The following is a 16250-nucleotide window of genomic DNA, read 5'->3' as shown; positions in this document are numbered from 1 at the left end:
GACAAGAAAGAAAGCACTATTACCAGAAACACATTTTAATTCTTACATTTTACAGTGTAAAAAATCACTTGGTAGCATTTAAATTCTTTATATATAATCATTATGTAGAGGTCAGAACTTTAACAGGATTTGAATGAGATAAGGAAGTTTAAACAAGCAGACATATTAATATAGGAGATTAAATTAGGAGAGTGGAACAGGCTGCCCAGGGAGGTTGTGGATGCCCCGTCCTTGGAGGTGTTCAAGATCAGGTTGGACGGGGCCCTGGGCAACCTGATCTAGTAAAGGTGTATGTTTGGTGGCCCTGCCAGGCAGGGGGGTTGGAACTACATGATTCTTGAGGTCCCTTCCAACCCGGGTCATTCTGTGATTCTGTGTGATTCTGTGATATACAAAAATATAGACAGATACTTGCATCCATATGATACTTACATGTATAATTTGTCTTTAATGCTTTCATACTTATTCACTTTTTCAGGACAATATTAGCTTTGGCTCATCTTTGCAATTGCACACATGCATCTACAGGAAAGCCCAGCTGCAAGATTTCATTTAAGGGGAGACTGCATTTGAAACCAGAAAATTTTAACGAAATCATTGTTGTAGGTTATATGAATGTTAAAACATCCCATTCAGCAAATGGAATGACCGCCCTCTGGTGGTGGGTCGAAAATCGATCCAATTGGAGAAGATATGCCTCCAGTTGAGTATAACAGCAAGAGGATAATCTTCATTCCTTATTGGACTGTACTTTCTGCTATTGAATACTTAGAGAGCATTATGTTGCCCGTAAGAAAGTGTGTGTTTTTAGGTATCAGTGATGTGTCACAGAAGCACACAGAATCACAGAATGACCCGGGTTGGAAGGGACCTCAAGGATCATGTAGTTCCAACCCCCCTGCCTGGCAGGGCCACCAAACATACACCTTTACTAGATCAGGTTGCCCAGGGCCCCGTCCAACCTGGCCTTGAACACCTCCAAGGACGGGGCATCCACAACCTCACTGGGCAGCCTGTTCCAGGGCCTAACCACTCTCCTAGTGAAGAACTTCCCCCTAACATCCAACCTAAATCTTCCCTCTTTTAACTTAAAACCATTTCCCCGTGTCCTGCTATTATCAGCCCTTTCCAAGAGTTTACTCCCCTCCTGGGAGTAAGTTCCCTTCAGGTATTGAAAGGCTGCAATGAGGTCACCCCGCAACCTTCTCTTCTCCAGGCTGAACAAACCCAACTCCCTCAGCCTGTCCTCATAGGGGAGGTGCTGGAGCCCCCTGATCATCTTTGTGGCCCTCCTCTGGACCCTTAACAAAATCTCCATGTCTTTCTTGTACTGAGGGCTCCACACCTGGACACAGTACAACAGATGGGGCCTCACAAGAGCCGAGTAGAGAGGGACAATCACCTCCTTATCCCTGCTGACCACCCCTCTCCTGATGGAGCCCAGGATCCCATTTGCTTTCCGGGCTCCCAGAGCGCACTGCTGGCTCATGTTGAGTCTTTCGTCCATCCCCCTGTGCAGCCTGTTCCATTGACCCCCACACAGCGCTCAGTGATGAGGGCACTGAGGTAACGATGCACACGGCGCTTCCGCTGCGAGAGAGCGGGAAATCCCCGCGGCACCGGATTGGTGCTCGGCCTTTGCGTCACCTTGGCCAGGTGCGCGCATGCGCAAACGCTCCATCCGCCGCCCGGCCGCCCACAGGTGGGGGAGGGTAGGAGCGGCCGCAGCGCTGAGCCCAGGCGGCCCCGGCACCCCCTCCACCCGGAGGTGGGGCGGGGATGGAGGCGCCTTTATCCCGCACGGGCCCCCAGCAACATCGGGTAGGGTTTTGAGTGCTCTGCCGTCTCATCGAAGTCCGCCGCCGGCGTGAAGGAGGAAGAGGAGGGGGCGCGCCAACATGGCCGCCGCCTCCAAGTGGGAGCGCCTGAGGCCGCTGCGGCCGGACACGCTGCGTCTGAGCGCGGTACGGAGCGGGCGGGGAATAGGGATGGAAATACAGCCTGGGAACGGCCAGAGGGCGGGGCTGGGATGGGCTGGGTTGGGGCTTGGATCCTGCTGCGGAGGGAGGGAGGGGTGTGTGGGGAGGGACGGCGCTGCGGGTTGCTGGGAGCGGGAGGACGTCAGGATAGAGCTTTTCTAATGTAGCTCTTTATAGAATCACACAGAATCACAGAATGAGCCGGGTTGGAAGGGACCTCAAGGATCATGTAGTTCCAACCCCCCTGTCTCTTTACGGGTAGAGTGGAGAGGTTTGATTTAAAACTTGGTTTCCCAGCCAAAATAGGAGTGCTTCACCACCAGTGCTTCTAATTAATGGGTACATATGACTGCAGAGAGTTGAGTGGTGGACTTAATAGAGACCCAGTACATTTTAAGCGCTAAAATCTGGAACGTGATGAAATGTAATCCCTTAAAAAGCTGTTTTAAAAGAGAAAACAGTTTCGGTTCTGTCTCTTTACAAAGAACAAGTTGACACGGTGCCAAAAACAAAAAATGCAGAACTAGAAAGAGGAGACAGAGCTGCTGGGGGCCATTGGGAAGGACAAGGAGGAGGTGGTGAAGCTGGGACCGAAGCTGGGAAGGCAGCGAAGGATGGTCGGAAAGTGGCATCGGCAGCCGAGGCCTATGGGGAGCTGTGAGGCAGAGTGGCCTCGTGAGGCTTATAGAGGTGTTATAGGCCTTGTGGGTTGGGTTTGTGTTCTGGGCCCTGTAGGGGGGATCCCAGGGCCTTCTAGAGCCTTTGTGGGGGGAGCATTCAGGAGTATAGGAGCATAGAATCACACAGAATCACAGAATGACCCAGGTTGGAAGGGACCTCAAGGATCATGTAGTTCCAACCCCCCTGCCTGGCAGGGCCGCCAAACATACACCTTTACTAGATCAGGTTGCCCAGGGCCCCGTCCAACCTGGTCTTGAACACCTCCAAGGACGGGGCATCCACAACCTCCCTGGGCAGCCTGTTCCAGGACCTAACCACTCTCCTAGTGAAGAACTTCCCCCTAACATCCAACCTAAATCTTCCTTCTTTTAACTTAAAACCATTTCCCATAGAGATCCCGTAAATGCTGTAACGGAGGAATTGGGGCCCTATAGATTCTATAGGGTGCTCCCAGGACACCATAGGGCAACAGAGACTCTTTACAGTGCCCTGTTGTCCAGGGCTCTCTCCCTCTCAGGTATTTTCTCAGACCTGAGTGCACTATTTGCAATCAGCCTCTCATCAGACTCTGGTGATGTTAAGCACCAAGTTAACCTGGTCATCTAGCTCAGGTCTGCTCCTGTGCTGTCCTTGAAGTATGCAGTATGATCTCCGCCTGCTTGAATGTCTGCATTGTGCTGTGGGGGCCTGGGTGAAAGGTGTGAGGAAGGGCTGAGTGGCTGTGCTGGATGGTGACTGTACCACCTCCCTTGGTAGCCTTTTCCAATGGATCACCACTCTTTCCAAGAAAAAAAACAAACATTTTCTGGTATTGAACTTGAACCTCCCCTGGCACAGCACGTGCTTTGGGACTTTGGGAGAGCAGACTTCGGGACTCAGCTTATTCAGGCAACACATCACTGAAATATTGGGAGAGGCAGCTTGGAAAGATGAAGGGGTGGAGGCCTGTAAGGACATCATCGAGGGTGACTGGAGCTTTTTAACTGCCAAGGAAGGGTGAGTGAAGGAAAATGTGAATTTGCTGCTAAGGGGAAGAAGTGGTTTAGTGAAAGCAGACACAGATAAGGCTGGAGATGTTAGAAACCTCTGGGAATAGGCTGGAGGGATGGATCATCAAGGAGATGATCAACTTGAACAAGGAATTTGAAAATTAAGTCTGAATCCTATACCTGGAAGTGTAACTTGATGTGGTAAAGGCTGGGAAGTGAGATGTTATGGAATTATCCTGCTGAAGAGTCCTGTCCTGACCTGAGAATCTGTATGGACAGTGGGCTAAACATGAGATATCGGTATATCCTGCACTGAGGTGTATGCAGTTCTCCTTTGCTTGTCAAGTATTTGCTTCTGTGGGTGTGGGAGCCATAGTGGTGAGGCTGGTCTCTTTTCAGCAGTGCATGGGGATAGGACTAGGGGTAATGGGATGAAAGTACAGCATAGGAAGTTCCGCACGAATGTGTGGAAGAACTTCTTTACAGTGCAGGTGATGGAGCACTGGAACAGGCTGCCCAGGGAGGTGGTGGAGTCTCCTTCTCTGGAGATATTTAAGACCCGCCTGCATGCCTACCTGTGTGACATGGTGTAGGGAGCCTGCTTTGGCAGGGGGGTTGGACTTGATGATCTCTAGAGGTCCCTTCCAACCAATTCTGTGATTCTGGAGTGCTGTGTCTCATTTGGGACTGACCGATACAGGAAGGATGGTGATAAACTTGAGTGCAGCCATCAGCCATCTGTCAAAAGTGGCACATGTGTTAAGACACGTAACTGAAGGAGCATTTTAAGCCACAGCAACCCACGACTAATTGCAACTACTGTTCTTCTACTGAGTGAGATTCCTTCACATTGCTCTGTTGAGCTGTCAGTTCTCCTGTTACTGTTTGCATCTGGCATTACTTACACCTTGATTTTTTTTTTCCTCAGACACCAATGCTTGACTTGAGTTTAGATGATGACGTACCAGTTGTAAAAAGTAAGTGGCTGCATTCCATGCGTTACCCTTGAAGTATTTCATGTTCTTTTGTTGTGTTTTTTTACAGTGGTGATGCATGCTGTAAACAAATGGGAAATTGTAACATACCTAATATAGTTCTGTTGAAGCATTAGGCCGGAATATTACTTAGTGGTAAAGTCTGATAAGATATGAAATACTTTGCAGTACAAGGCACAAGTAACAGTGATGTTTTGCAGTCTTTTATTGACCAGCATCAGAGATTTTTATATGAGAGCGTGTTTGCCATAACTACTTTGGGGCTTTAAAATGAAGGAGTGGTCAGGTGTACATAAATAACAGTCTAACATTAACCAAGCTGTTGAGTGCCTTTTCTGCTCTCAGACTATACACTGGTATCTCTTGATTTGTAGATCTTTGTCATATAATAAATTAAACAGCAGCTTCACCAGTTATTAGTCTCCAAGACTAAACAGAACAGTGCAAGTTAAGTGTGTTCAGACATTACATTCTTAGACTCTGGAACCAAGTGGACTGAAATAGTCCCTGGAGGCAAGCTAACTCCTAAATTATGCCTGAGAATTATATGGGAGACATGCAGGATGGTGTGAGACAAGAAGGTGTAAAGAACTGTTTTAGCGGTGTCTGGGAGTAAGTATTACAGCTGCAGTTCTCTGCCCTGACACTACCTGTAGTTAGCCTGAGTTTTTGTTGATATTGATTTAATAGTCAGAGCTTGTGTCCTACAAATCATGTGGTGATGCAGCTATTATTACACATTAGCTATAAGCGTTGGAAGGTGTGAGTTTTCTATTTTGATAAAAACGCTGCATCTTGTTAAAGGACTTTATGATGTAAATAATTGCATTCTTTCAGACTTACATTCATTGCTACTTGATCACTTGTTTTCTAAGAGACATTTCATTTTACTGTAGTGATGTACCCTAAATATTCTATCAAAACCATTACAGAAACTCTGAAGGTCAAAAGGCCTCGATTTGATGTATCCTTGGTTTATTTGACTCGAAAATTCATGGATCTTGTCAAAAATGCTCCAGATGGCGTCCTTGATTTAAACGACGTAGCAATAGCTCTTGGAGTACAGAAACGAAGAGTGTATGACATCACCAGCGTGTTGGATGGGATCAACTTAATTCAGAAAAGATCAAAGAATCACATCCAGTGGGTGTAAGTTGGCTTGAAAACTTGTAATTTCTGAAACAATAAAATGCAACGATGTTCGGTAGCAATAGCTTTGGAAGTGTTTAACTAAGCAATGGGAGTTTAGCCGCCGAAGCCGTAGAGGGTGCGTCCCTGGCGCTTGAGCGCGTAGACCACGTCCATGGCCGTGACCGTCTTCCTCTTGGCGTGCTCGGTGTAGGTGATGGCGTCGCGGATGACGTTCTCCAGGAACACCTTGAGCACGCCGCGCGTCTCCTCGTAGATCAGCCCCGAGATGCGCTTGATGCCGCCGTGCCGCGCCAGGCGGCGGATGGCCGGCTTGGTGATGCCTTAGGTCCCGGATGATTGGAGGAAGGGTCACGTCACTCCCATTTACAAGAAGGGGAGCAGGGAGGACCCGGGTAACTACAGGCCGGTGAGTCTCACCTCTGTGCCTGGGAAGATTATGGAACAGATCCTCCTGGACAACATGCTTGATCACATAAAGAACGAGCATGTGATCCGAGACAGCCAGCATGGCTTCACCAGGGGAAGGTCATGCTTAACTAATCTTGTGGCCTTCTATGATGGAGTGACGGCGTTGGTGGATGAAGGGAAGGCGACCGATGTCATTTACCTGGACCTGAGCAAGGCCTTTGACATGGTCCCCCATCACATCCTCATCTCCAAATTGGAGGGAGGTGGATTTGATGGGTGGACAACTAGATGGATAAGCAATTGGTTGAAAGGCCGCAGACAGAGGGTGGTGGTCAATGGCTCTATGTCCAGGTGGAGGCCGGTAACGAGCGGTGTCCCTCAAGGGTCTGTCTTGGGACCGGTGCTCTTTAACATCTTTATTAATGACATCGATGAGGGAATGGAGTGCACCCTCAGCAAGTTTGCTGATGACACCAAGCTGAGTGGTGCAGTCGATACGGTGGAGGGAACGGATGCCATTCAGAGGGACCTTGACAGGCTGGAAAGCTGGGCTCGGGTGAACCTAATGAGGTTCAACACGGCAAAGTGCAAGGTTTTGCACTTGGGCCGGAAGAACCCCAGGCACCTGTACAGGCTGGGAGGAGTGGTACTTGAGAGCAGCTCGGCAGAAAAAGACCTAGGGGTCCTGATAGATGAGAAACTTAACATGAGCCAGCAGTGCGCTCTGGCAGCCCGGAAAGCAAATGGGATCCTGGGCTCCATCAGGAGAGGGGTGGTCAGCAGGGATAGGGAGGTGATCGTCCCTCTCTACTCTGCTCTTGTGAGGCCCCATCTGTTGTACTGTGTCCAGGTGTGGAGCCCTCAGTACAAAAAAGACATGGAGATTTTGGAAAGGGTCCAGAGGAGGGCCACAAAGATGATCAGGGGGCTGGAGCACCTCCCCTATGAGGACAGGCTGAGGGAGTTGGGTTTGTTCAGCCTGGAGAAGAGAAGGTTGCGGGGTGACCTCATTGCAGCCTTTCAGTACCTGAAGGGAACTTACTCCCAGGAGGGGAGTAAACTCTTGGAAAGGGCTGATAATAGCAGGACACGGGGAAATGGTTTTAAGTTGAAGGAGGGAAGATTTAGGTTGGATGTTAGGGGAAAGTTCTTTACTAGAAGAGTGGTTAGGTCCTGGAACAGGCTGCCCAGTGAGGTTGTGGATGCCCCGTCCTTGGAGGTGTTCAAGGCCAGGTTGGACGGGGCCCTGGGCAACCTGATCTAGTAAAGGTGTATGTTTGGTGGCCCTGCCAGGCAGGGGGGTTGGAACTACATGATCCTTGAGGTCCCTTCCAACCCGGGTCATTCTGTGATTCTGTGATTCTGTGGAAGTGCTTTAAAGCCTTTATCCTCAGGCTGTCTGAATAACACACTACTTTAAAAAGTATCAAATGAAAAAGAGCATTGCATCGTGTTTCAGCTGAGTGAAGGATACCAGACTTCCTGGTTGTTTCCTATTAGTACCCTTTCTGTATTCAATAACCAGGCTTTTCTTTTTATCAGCATATTAGACAACTTTCATATTCTTTTAGAGGTACTGATCTTGACCGAATTGTTGAAGTGGCAGCACAACGGCAAAACCTTAAAGATGAACTTTCTGACTTGTCAGCCATGGAAGAAGCTCTGGATGAATTAATCAAGGATTGTGCTCATCAGTTATTTGATCTAACAGATGACAAAGAAAATGCAAAATATCCTTTTAACTCTTGCATTACTTTAGCACGTGGTTTTTGTTGCTGGTGCTCAGGTGTTCTTGCAGAAGATTTAGACTCATATCACAGGTATGAAGTAATATTGTGTAATGAGATAATCGGTTATTTTGTATTAGTATATAATAGGCACGTGGTCTATAGGATCAGGTACAATGTGACTGATCTTTGGGAAAGTGCTACTTGTGTGATGTTTCCACTGGAGAATATTGAGAGAAAAAAGATTGGGAAGAACAGGAGTTGGGCTGTTTATTCTTTATTCCTCTGGCACTTTGCCATGGAAAGGAAAGCAGAGTATCCTGGTGACAGTGAGGGTGAGGAATGGTGTATTACTGAAATAAGGAATTACTGACAGTAGTAACAAGGAACAGGAATATTGAAGTGGGACAGTAGTCTTAGAATCCTGACCATCACCTTGTTCTCTCCACTGTAGAGAAAAGTTGTCTCAGGGGCAGATCTTGACCTACCAATGAGATTGAGTTGCTTACTGAGATGAGAAAGAGGACCCAAAACAGACTGACAGTGGCCTTTTGCCATGAAGATATAATGGTACGTTGATCATGTCCTAATCTTTCAGGTGTGGTTTGATAATAAGGGTGGGACTTATTTAGTAACTTTAATAGGACATATACATTGTATTTTGACTTTGGGTACAATAAAATAAGGCTGAGCTCTGGTGCCTGGTAGAATGTTAAAAGGCATATGCTCAAATGATGTGAAACCTGTCCATTTCCTGCATGATATCAGATAAACCTTTCATTATGGTTTACCTGCTCTGGGGTTAAGAAAGTAATTCTCCAGTTCTCCAGGAGATTATTTCTGTGTATTGTTAATACCAAATGAAAGAAGTGATTTCTTCAAGACAGTTTTCACTCTGCTGTATAGACTGCTTAGGACAGTATTTATGAGAACTGTCTTGTCAGATATGGAGTTCATAGTATTGAATGTCTTGATTTCCATGAAAGATTTTTTGAAGAAAAAAGAAATTCTAGCTGTCAGCTAATAATTAGTTTTACAAAGCTAATGTTAAAGTAATATCAGCTGAACTATTTACCACTTTTCTTCCATTGGTGTTCTGCTCAGCGTATCTTAACATCATGCTCTTTGCTTTTGCCCATTAGCAAATAACTGTACAGAATCCTTGACCAATGTATACACTAGCTTATGTGACGTACCAAGATATCCGCAGCATTCAGGCATTTCAAAAGCAGATTGTGATTGCAATCAAAGCTCCGGAAGAAACCAGACTGGAAATACCGATTCCTAAAGAAGTAAGTTTTAAAGAAGTAAGTTTTCTTCTTAATGGAAAAAAAGTTGTTAGATTTTATTTTTAGTACTTTTGCAGTATCAATTATTAACTGACTTGGAGTTTCCCTGCCGTGTATAGCAAATTGGATGTTGAGGGAGATGGTTTAGTGGGAGCTATTGGTAGAAGGTGAACAGTTGGACTGGATGATCTTTCAGGTCTTTTCCAACCTTGGTGATTCTGTGATTCTATATATATTGGTACTTGATTGATTTTCTGTTTCACTACATAGTGCTGTAGCTATAGTAGTCTTAAGAAAATTATTTCTAGGATTTTTGTTTTGCTTAAATTATTAAGCAATAAACATGTGTGAACTTTCCTTACTGCATTAGTTTTACTGGAAATAATGGAGTGGCTGTAATAAATGTTTCTCATTTCCAGTATCAGTGTGTTTGGTCATTATTAGGATAATGAAACCAGCATTTGTTCAGTAAAATCTCTACAAGCTGCAAATTTAAACAATATCAGCATAATCTGATTACTCTTAACAGCAAGTAAATGCTGTTTTACTGCCTGATGAGCAGTTCTGAAGGATGAAACATACAATATGATCAACAGAAGAAGTAGTTCTGGTGCTCTGGTAGTCCAGAGGTATTCTTTATGGAGGCTGTCCCTTCCTCGTGGTATGGCACACCTATTCCTGTCCTAGGAAAAGAAGATGCAGATCAGTAAAAACAGAAGACTTAAATCCACCATATCTAGTGGATTTCACAGGCAAAAGAAGACGGGTCTCATCCTATGCTGGTGAGAAAAATAAGATTCCAGAGGCTCCCTGAAGCAAAAAGCAGCAGGCTTTGAAAGGCCTTCCTTTAGAGAGAATGCTGTTCTAGCCATCTCATCTAGCCATTCAATCTAGCCATTGAATTTGAATTAGTCTGTGCCTTGCAATGTGACATCCGCTAAAGCAAAACAGTACTAGAGTTTGTTTTGCTGTATTATAAAAAACTGATGTGCTCTGATTTGTTTTCTGGTCCATGGCATTGACTGCTGAGTTCTTTTGTTCTTCTTATTAAGCATATGATAAACCTTGGCCATTTATCAGGTCAGTAAAGAGATTAAACAGATTCATTAGGTATGTTGCCAGTCAGAAGTGAAACCTTGTTAGCTTAGTGTTACTTAACAATTAGCCTGAAAATCAAGTCCTAACTTACATAGAACTAGTAGCACAACTTGAAATAGTCATGTCATTCTTGTATTAGTTCTGTTCTTAGGCTGTTGGGATTAAAATATGTGCAGAAATACATAACTGATATGTAAGTTTTGTCTTAATATGCAAGTCCCTATTTTACAGGATTGCATCAAAGTACACGTAAAGAGCACAAAAGGACCCATTGATGTGTATCTGTGTGAGGTGGAACAAGAGAAGCCAGGAGACAAAACTTCTGAAGATAAGGAAGCTGTCACTTCTGAAACTGAGCCATCAGTTCCTCCCGATGAAGGTAACATCTCCCATTTATGTTTTTATCCTTGTGTAATTTTATTTATTTCTTTTAAAGACTGTCTTAGAGTTTTCAACTTCAACACAACAGCGTAAGTTTTCACCCCAGGAAATAGTTTAAGTGCGCTAAGGTGTGCGGGAGCATAGGATGTAGCTGAAAGTTGTGTTTATGCTGTTGCATTCCTTCATGGCAACAGGAGTGCAAAGGGCCAGGCTCATGCAGTCATAGCAAGCTGCTCTTGTTCTTTGACCCTCTTCCTTCCTCTGCTCATTACTGGCTTTCTGTCAGAGCTGACCGTTGTGCGCTCTGCTCATGGAGCACTGTGTGAGTTCTCAACCTACAGTCCAGCGGCTCGCTGACAAACTAGTTGCCATGGGAGTTAAGATGTGTTTCAAACAAGACCCGATGCTGCTGTTACTCATCGCTGCCTTATCTATAGGAGAGCAGACAGGAGGTGAAACAGAGTATTTTAATCTGCTAAAACAAGATTGGCTTGGATTCAGTCTGTCAAGATCTCCAGTGCTGCAGGATGTTGTGGTTGTTGTGGTTTAAAAATAAATGTGACAGGAATTGCAGTAGCTTAGAAGATGAAAGGTACTTTAGTTTTTAGCAACTTTACTTTGTAGAAGAGAGGAAGAGCTGATTATTTAATCTTGTTTTGTTTTTTAACTATTTTGCTTGTGAAATGACTCTAAGTTCCCTACAATAACAGTAACTGGATTCTTCTTTTGCTTCATTTTCAGAGTGAGAGGAACTACAACCCAGTCTAACACACAGTGTAAATATCTGAGTTGTAGAGCTCTTCCAAAGCTGTTTGGAACTGCACATTTGCCAACCTGAATTGCTCCACAGTATTTTACATTTAAAACAGCAGCGGATTGAGCGCTTTCACAGGAATATTTAATCTTCCCAAGTCGGAAGGCAATGGCTCCTAGGTTTGGTATTAGGAGCTTTGATTTTATAATAGCATGTGATCTATGGAGCTTTGGGGAAATGGTGGTTTTAGTTTATAAAGTAATTTTAATTGATGGAAAACGCCTTCAGTAAAGGAATTTGAAAAATGGAGGCTTTTAGGAACTGTTTCTGGAACAATCTGTAAACCTGAAAATGTATATAATAAAGAAAATGCACTTTTCAGTTCTGAGGCTGCACTACTATGAAAAAGGAATATTAAATACAGATGAAGAAAGAACTGATGTATCAGAAGCCTTCGTTATGAGGAAGAAGATGTAAATAGTATGAGATTTATGCCTGCCACTGTGTAGATGCTGTTTGCATTATTTGCATCCAGTTCTGCCTTAAATGTGATACCAACACTGAAGTTTAAATAATGGCTTTTTGTATATCTGTATCATGTCTGGGCAGTTACTGATGTCGATTTAATGAGATGGTTTACATTTCTGACTCTGTACAGCAAAGAAGTAAACTTTATAAAAGCTTCGAGTGGTCAGTCTATAATTAAAAAGCACAATGATTTGACTTTGAAATGTTAAAATTCACTGGGTAACTATGAACCCTGCACTGGAGCAACTGGATGTGCTCTGAAAGAAGCTGCACCCAGGGGAGAGTGCAGCCCATGGACAGCAGCCTGCAGTGGAGCAGCAGGGCTGGGGGAGCAGCTGCTTGGACCATGAGTGATCTCCTTGGCCCTATCCCTACCCACAGGTTGTTTTCTAACTTTCACTCTTGCTGAGGAGATGGAATGAGTGAGAGGCACGGGGAGCACACCAAGATCAACTCACCATTCTTCTACATGAATTAACTGTAACTACAGGTGCCGTGCTCGTTTCACTACAGGTTTGAAAAGCACATCCCATAATTTTCTAAGTGTGGCGCTTTTAAAATACCAGGACTCCGATGCATGTTTCTCCTGATGACGTGCTATCAACAACAGCCCATCAAATAAAATCCTCCACGTTTCAGCCAGCATCTCGACAGCTGAATTGACAGACGTCTAAATGTCTCCTACCAACAAATGGAACTAGGTAGGGCAGTTGACACTACAGCAAACGGAAAAGATGTTTTGTACGTTGGTCAAAGTGAGGAAGATGCTCCTCCAGTGAAGCAGGGTTGGGGTTTTATTAGCTGACAATACAGCGCTTTGAACTGCAGAGTAAGGAACTCTGCTTTTGCAAGGTAACCACCTTACAGATGTTAAGAAAAGCTGCTTTTGAAAGAAGGTGCTTTAATTAATTGGGACATAAGGGATTTTTTGCTTTCAACATTTGTAGTGATTCTGTTTTTCCTCCCTCCTCTATGCAGGTTTTCTAGCTGTAGAATTCATTTTAAGGCCAGTTAACTCACTGGGAAGATTAGACTTGGACTCAGAAAAGCTGAGTGATGCTGACCTTTAATACAAGTTACGAAGCTCACTTAAAGTAAAAGTGGTGGAACCTCACTCTGAAGACGTGTAATGTGTGATTTTTGTCTGAAAGGTTCTTAAGATTAAAGTGGTGTTGAGGCTGTATGTCTATTTTCAGCCCATTTATGTGTAGGCATTTCCGTCGGCCGTTTGAGGACTGTAATAAATGAGAAGGCTCCTAGAACGCTTTTGTCTTTTCCTTCTGTAGGAACGGCTGAGCACCCAAAGGCATTAATCAGCAAGAACAACAGCCCAGATCTGTAATTATAAAATGGCCTGCTTTGGCTGACACCGTAATTGGAACAAACTCCACAAGCTGCCAGTTGAGACCTTATTTGGTCTGAATCACTCCTTGGAGTTTTCAGATGTGAACTGGAGTTTCTAAATAGTGTGACTTGTAAAGAAGAGAGAAGAATACTTTCAATTAGTAGCGTACACTGGAAAGTACTTAAAAGACGGCAGATGCCTTCACTTTGAATCAGTTTGTGTTGTGTGTGAAGAGCCTCATAGAAGCATAGTTAAATTACACTCATCTCAAAAATCAGTTCAGCTCTTGGAACTTTCAGTGGAGATCACTGCAGGCTTCAAGCTATTGTGGATTTCATTGCCTTGCTACATGGACTCTGCACAGGGCTGGGACAGAAGGAATGGACTAAGTGTTCATCTGCTGGTTTTGGTTCCAGTTCTGCTCTGTTAACAGGCATTTGAGAGAATTGCATTGAGGCTAAATCACATCGTACCTCGTGTGTGGTCTGTGGAAATCCACACAAGGCTTTTCTCGCCCACGTTTTCTAAAGGATTGTGATGCTCGTTTATAAAGAAACTAAAATGTATGGCACACGTGGCTCTTACTGCACTCTGCTGATGGGCTGTCAGCACGCGGCTGTGCAGTAGCTTCTCACTGCATGCTCTGTGAGTACGGCGGTGGCTGTAATCACCCCTGCATGAAGTGATGAGGCTGTAGGAGACACTCATTAAATCCGAGAAGTTGTAGCAGCAAATCCAACAGATGAAAGCTCAGGACACCATTAACCTTTTATTGATGTTGTAGGCCTCTCATATTTTATGGCATCCTTCTTCAAAAGGAAGACTCAGCATTAGCACTTCAAATGAATACTGGAGGAATCTAAAAATGTGCAAGAAGCTCTTGAAATTCGTGGCGCAGCTTTGCTTTCAGTCTTTCACAGGTTCGGATGCAAATCCCGTGCAGAACTGATTTTAGATAATGCGATATTCGCTCCCAGACAGAGAAGCAATTTTGGTAGTATGGCTGCTGTTTCCTAAGGGCCTCTTTTTTCACCCATAGCCATCAAAACATCACAGGCAGGTTATGGCGATTGCTGCTGCTTTTCCAACATGCAGCCAAAATGAATGGCACAGAAAAAATCAAATAAAAATAGATGCAGTTTTTCTTGCAAAGCAGAAACGTGTCAGATCAGATACCAGGTTTCAGCAAGCTGGGAAAGTGAAAACCCTTTTTTGCATGTGTTTTAATTGCAAGGCACACAAATTCTAAAGAGGCATCGTGGTTCCTAAATCTCAGATAATATTTCTCTGCACAAACAATAACCTCAACATTAAATGAGTCCATTTCCAAAAGTGAAAAGTTATCCTTCAGAATAAAGCTTCAAAGGTCAGTAAAAAAATCATTTCAGAATTAGAATCATAGAATCATAGAATCACCAGGGTTGGAAAAGACCTAAAAGATGATCCAGTCCAACTATTCACCTATTACTAATAGCTCCCACTAAACCATGTCCCTCAACAATTTATAGGGATAATAAAGTTTTAAAGGCAAGCGTGAATTAGAGATGGCCCCAAACCTTTAAGAGCAAGTTAAGAAGCAAATACCTACTAACTCAGAGCAAAACAAGGCCAGCAGGCCCCATGTTTATTATACCGGCTATTAACAGTAAAAGCTGAAGCTGGATACAGACTTCCGTAAAGATCGAGTTACCTGGCTGAGACACAGCGCGACCAAATCAGCAGTGAGACAGCTGGGACTCAACCCGAACTGTGGAAACATCAGCAAAGGGAGAATTTCCCTTTGGTGTTCACAGCAGCAGCAGCTGCTCACGGGCAGTTTACCACCCCCTTGTTTTCTTATCAGAAGCTCTTGAACTTGAACCTCAATGAAATGCATCCCATTGAGTATTGCTAATAGAGGAAACACAGTAAAATTGCAGTCCTGTGTCTGGAACCATGGCACAATGCAATTTTGAAAAGCAAAGGAATAAATGCAGTGTTTCAATTGCATGTATGTCGGCAGTCACAGTGCACGGATCAGTGGATTTTATGTATTTGGAAACTGCTCTAAGCAGTGACAGCCCTGGGCCAGTGAGTAGCAGAAAAGAGAATTGGAGATGACTGTACAGTTACTGCCTACTTCTTTGTTTCTTCCATCTGAAAATCTCCAGACTGCTCTAAAAATCTACAGCAGATTTAAGCTCTGGAATCGTACTTCTTTTCAGTGAAACTGGTGACATTAACAAACCACTTAGCGGAGTATTAAAAACAAGTGTCTTCCAAATGAAAATACCTTTCACTTCCAAGCTGTAAAACACTGTTCCTTTATACCCGGAGGAAAGACGGGCTGTTACAGCTGGAACAGACGGGCTCCAACAGCTGTCCAGGCAGCCTGTGAATGTGTGTGTCTCGCTGAGAGTCTGTTGCCTGGAAATGAAAACAAGACAACAACTGTTTACACAGAGGTTGCCCATAAACTTCCCATGGAGTTATGCTCCCTCAGCTGGCTCCGTGCCCACCATCACTGGGCCACTGCGAAAAGTGACAAGTGGGAGCTATTTTTTGCAGCATAAAGAGGGAAGGCTGCAAAACTGCAGCGATGTTTTGGAGAGAAAATAGTATGGCTGTACATGGAAAAAAAAAAATACCCTAAATCTCAATAACACCTGAAAAGCTTTTCATAGAAAAGCTTGGGTTGGAAAGGAACTCAAAGATCATCTAGTTCCAAGTCCACATTTGAAAGCAAAACCTAATCAAGCTGATATCTGTTCACTTAATTCATGGCTTCTGTCCAGAAATGCTCATTCAGCACATGGCTGCACTACCAGCAAGTGGTGATGGCTTTAACTGGATACAAGTCAGCTGTATACACTACACATGGAATTGAATTGTTGTACTTCTGGATTTTGTGCAGGTAATTCTCACTTAAATAATGGATGTAATGG

At 44.3% G+C, this 16250-nt stretch overlaps 1 protein-coding gene and 1 long non-coding RNA gene across 7 annotated transcripts; one reads left to right on the top strand and one right to left on the bottom strand.

Moving 5' to 3' along the window:
• The first annotated feature begins 1690 nt into the window (after positions 1 to 1690).
• Positions 1691 to 12135, top strand: E2F6 (E2F transcription factor 6). Of its 6 annotated transcripts, none has more exons than XR_001554438.3 (8): positions 1691 to 1964; positions 4578 to 4626; positions 5577 to 5793; positions 7776 to 8024; positions 8386 to 8501; positions 9074 to 9223; positions 10550 to 10697; positions 11441 to 12135. XR_001554438.3 is itself a non-coding variant. In XM_085542178.1 (7 exons), exons 1-7 carry the CDS (start codon positions 1899 to 1901, stop codon positions 11443 to 11445), a joined length of 759 nt encoding a protein of 252 aa, XP_085398304.1. In that variant the 5' UTR covers positions 1691 to 1898; the 3' UTR covers positions 11446 to 12135. The 6 variants fall into 6 exon arrangements, 2 of the variants coding, with proteins under 2 accessions (XP_085398304.1, XP_085398303.1); XR_014944245.1 differs by having other exon boundaries at positions 9074 to 9238; XR_014944246.1 differs by lacking the exon at positions 7776 to 8024.
• Positions 12136 to 14918: 2783 nt separating this feature from the next.
• On the bottom strand, positions 14919 to 15718 carry LOC146761560 (uncharacterized). Its single transcript, XR_014944249.1, has 2 exons — positions 15599 to 15718; positions 14919 to 15073 (listed from the first exon to the last, which is right to left on the bottom strand). It is a non-coding gene; the product is annotated as an uncharacterized LOC146761560 (long non-coding RNA).
• Between the last annotated feature and the right edge of the window lie 532 nt (positions 15719 to 16250).

Source organism: Coturnix japonica, chromosome 3, assembly GCF_054131305.1.
Source record: "Coturnix japonica strain WE chromosome 3, WE-NBRP24, whole genome shotgun sequence".
NCBI lineage: Eukaryota > Metazoa > Chordata > Aves > Galliformes > Phasianidae > Coturnix > Coturnix japonica.
Note: the sequence above shows the minus strand (reverse complement) of the source record. Positions and strands in the feature narration are given on the sequence as shown.

What these genes read in the sequence shown, in the direction of transcription:
- E2F6 (XM_085542177.1), top strand. Translation starts at nt 1,899, where the DNA reads ATGGCCGCCGCCTCCAAGTGGGAGCGCCTGAGGCCGCTGCGGCCGGAC. An exon ending in TGACGTACCAGTTGTAAAAA is followed by an intron (nt 4,627 to 5,576) that starts GTAAGTGGCTGC and finishes AAACCATTACAG; the next exon opens with AAACTCTGAAGGTCAAAAGG. An exon ending in ATGACAAAGAAAATGCAAAA is followed by an intron (nt 7,936 to 9,109) that starts TATCCTTTTAAC and finishes CCAATGTATACA; the next exon opens with CTAGCTTATGTGACGTACCA.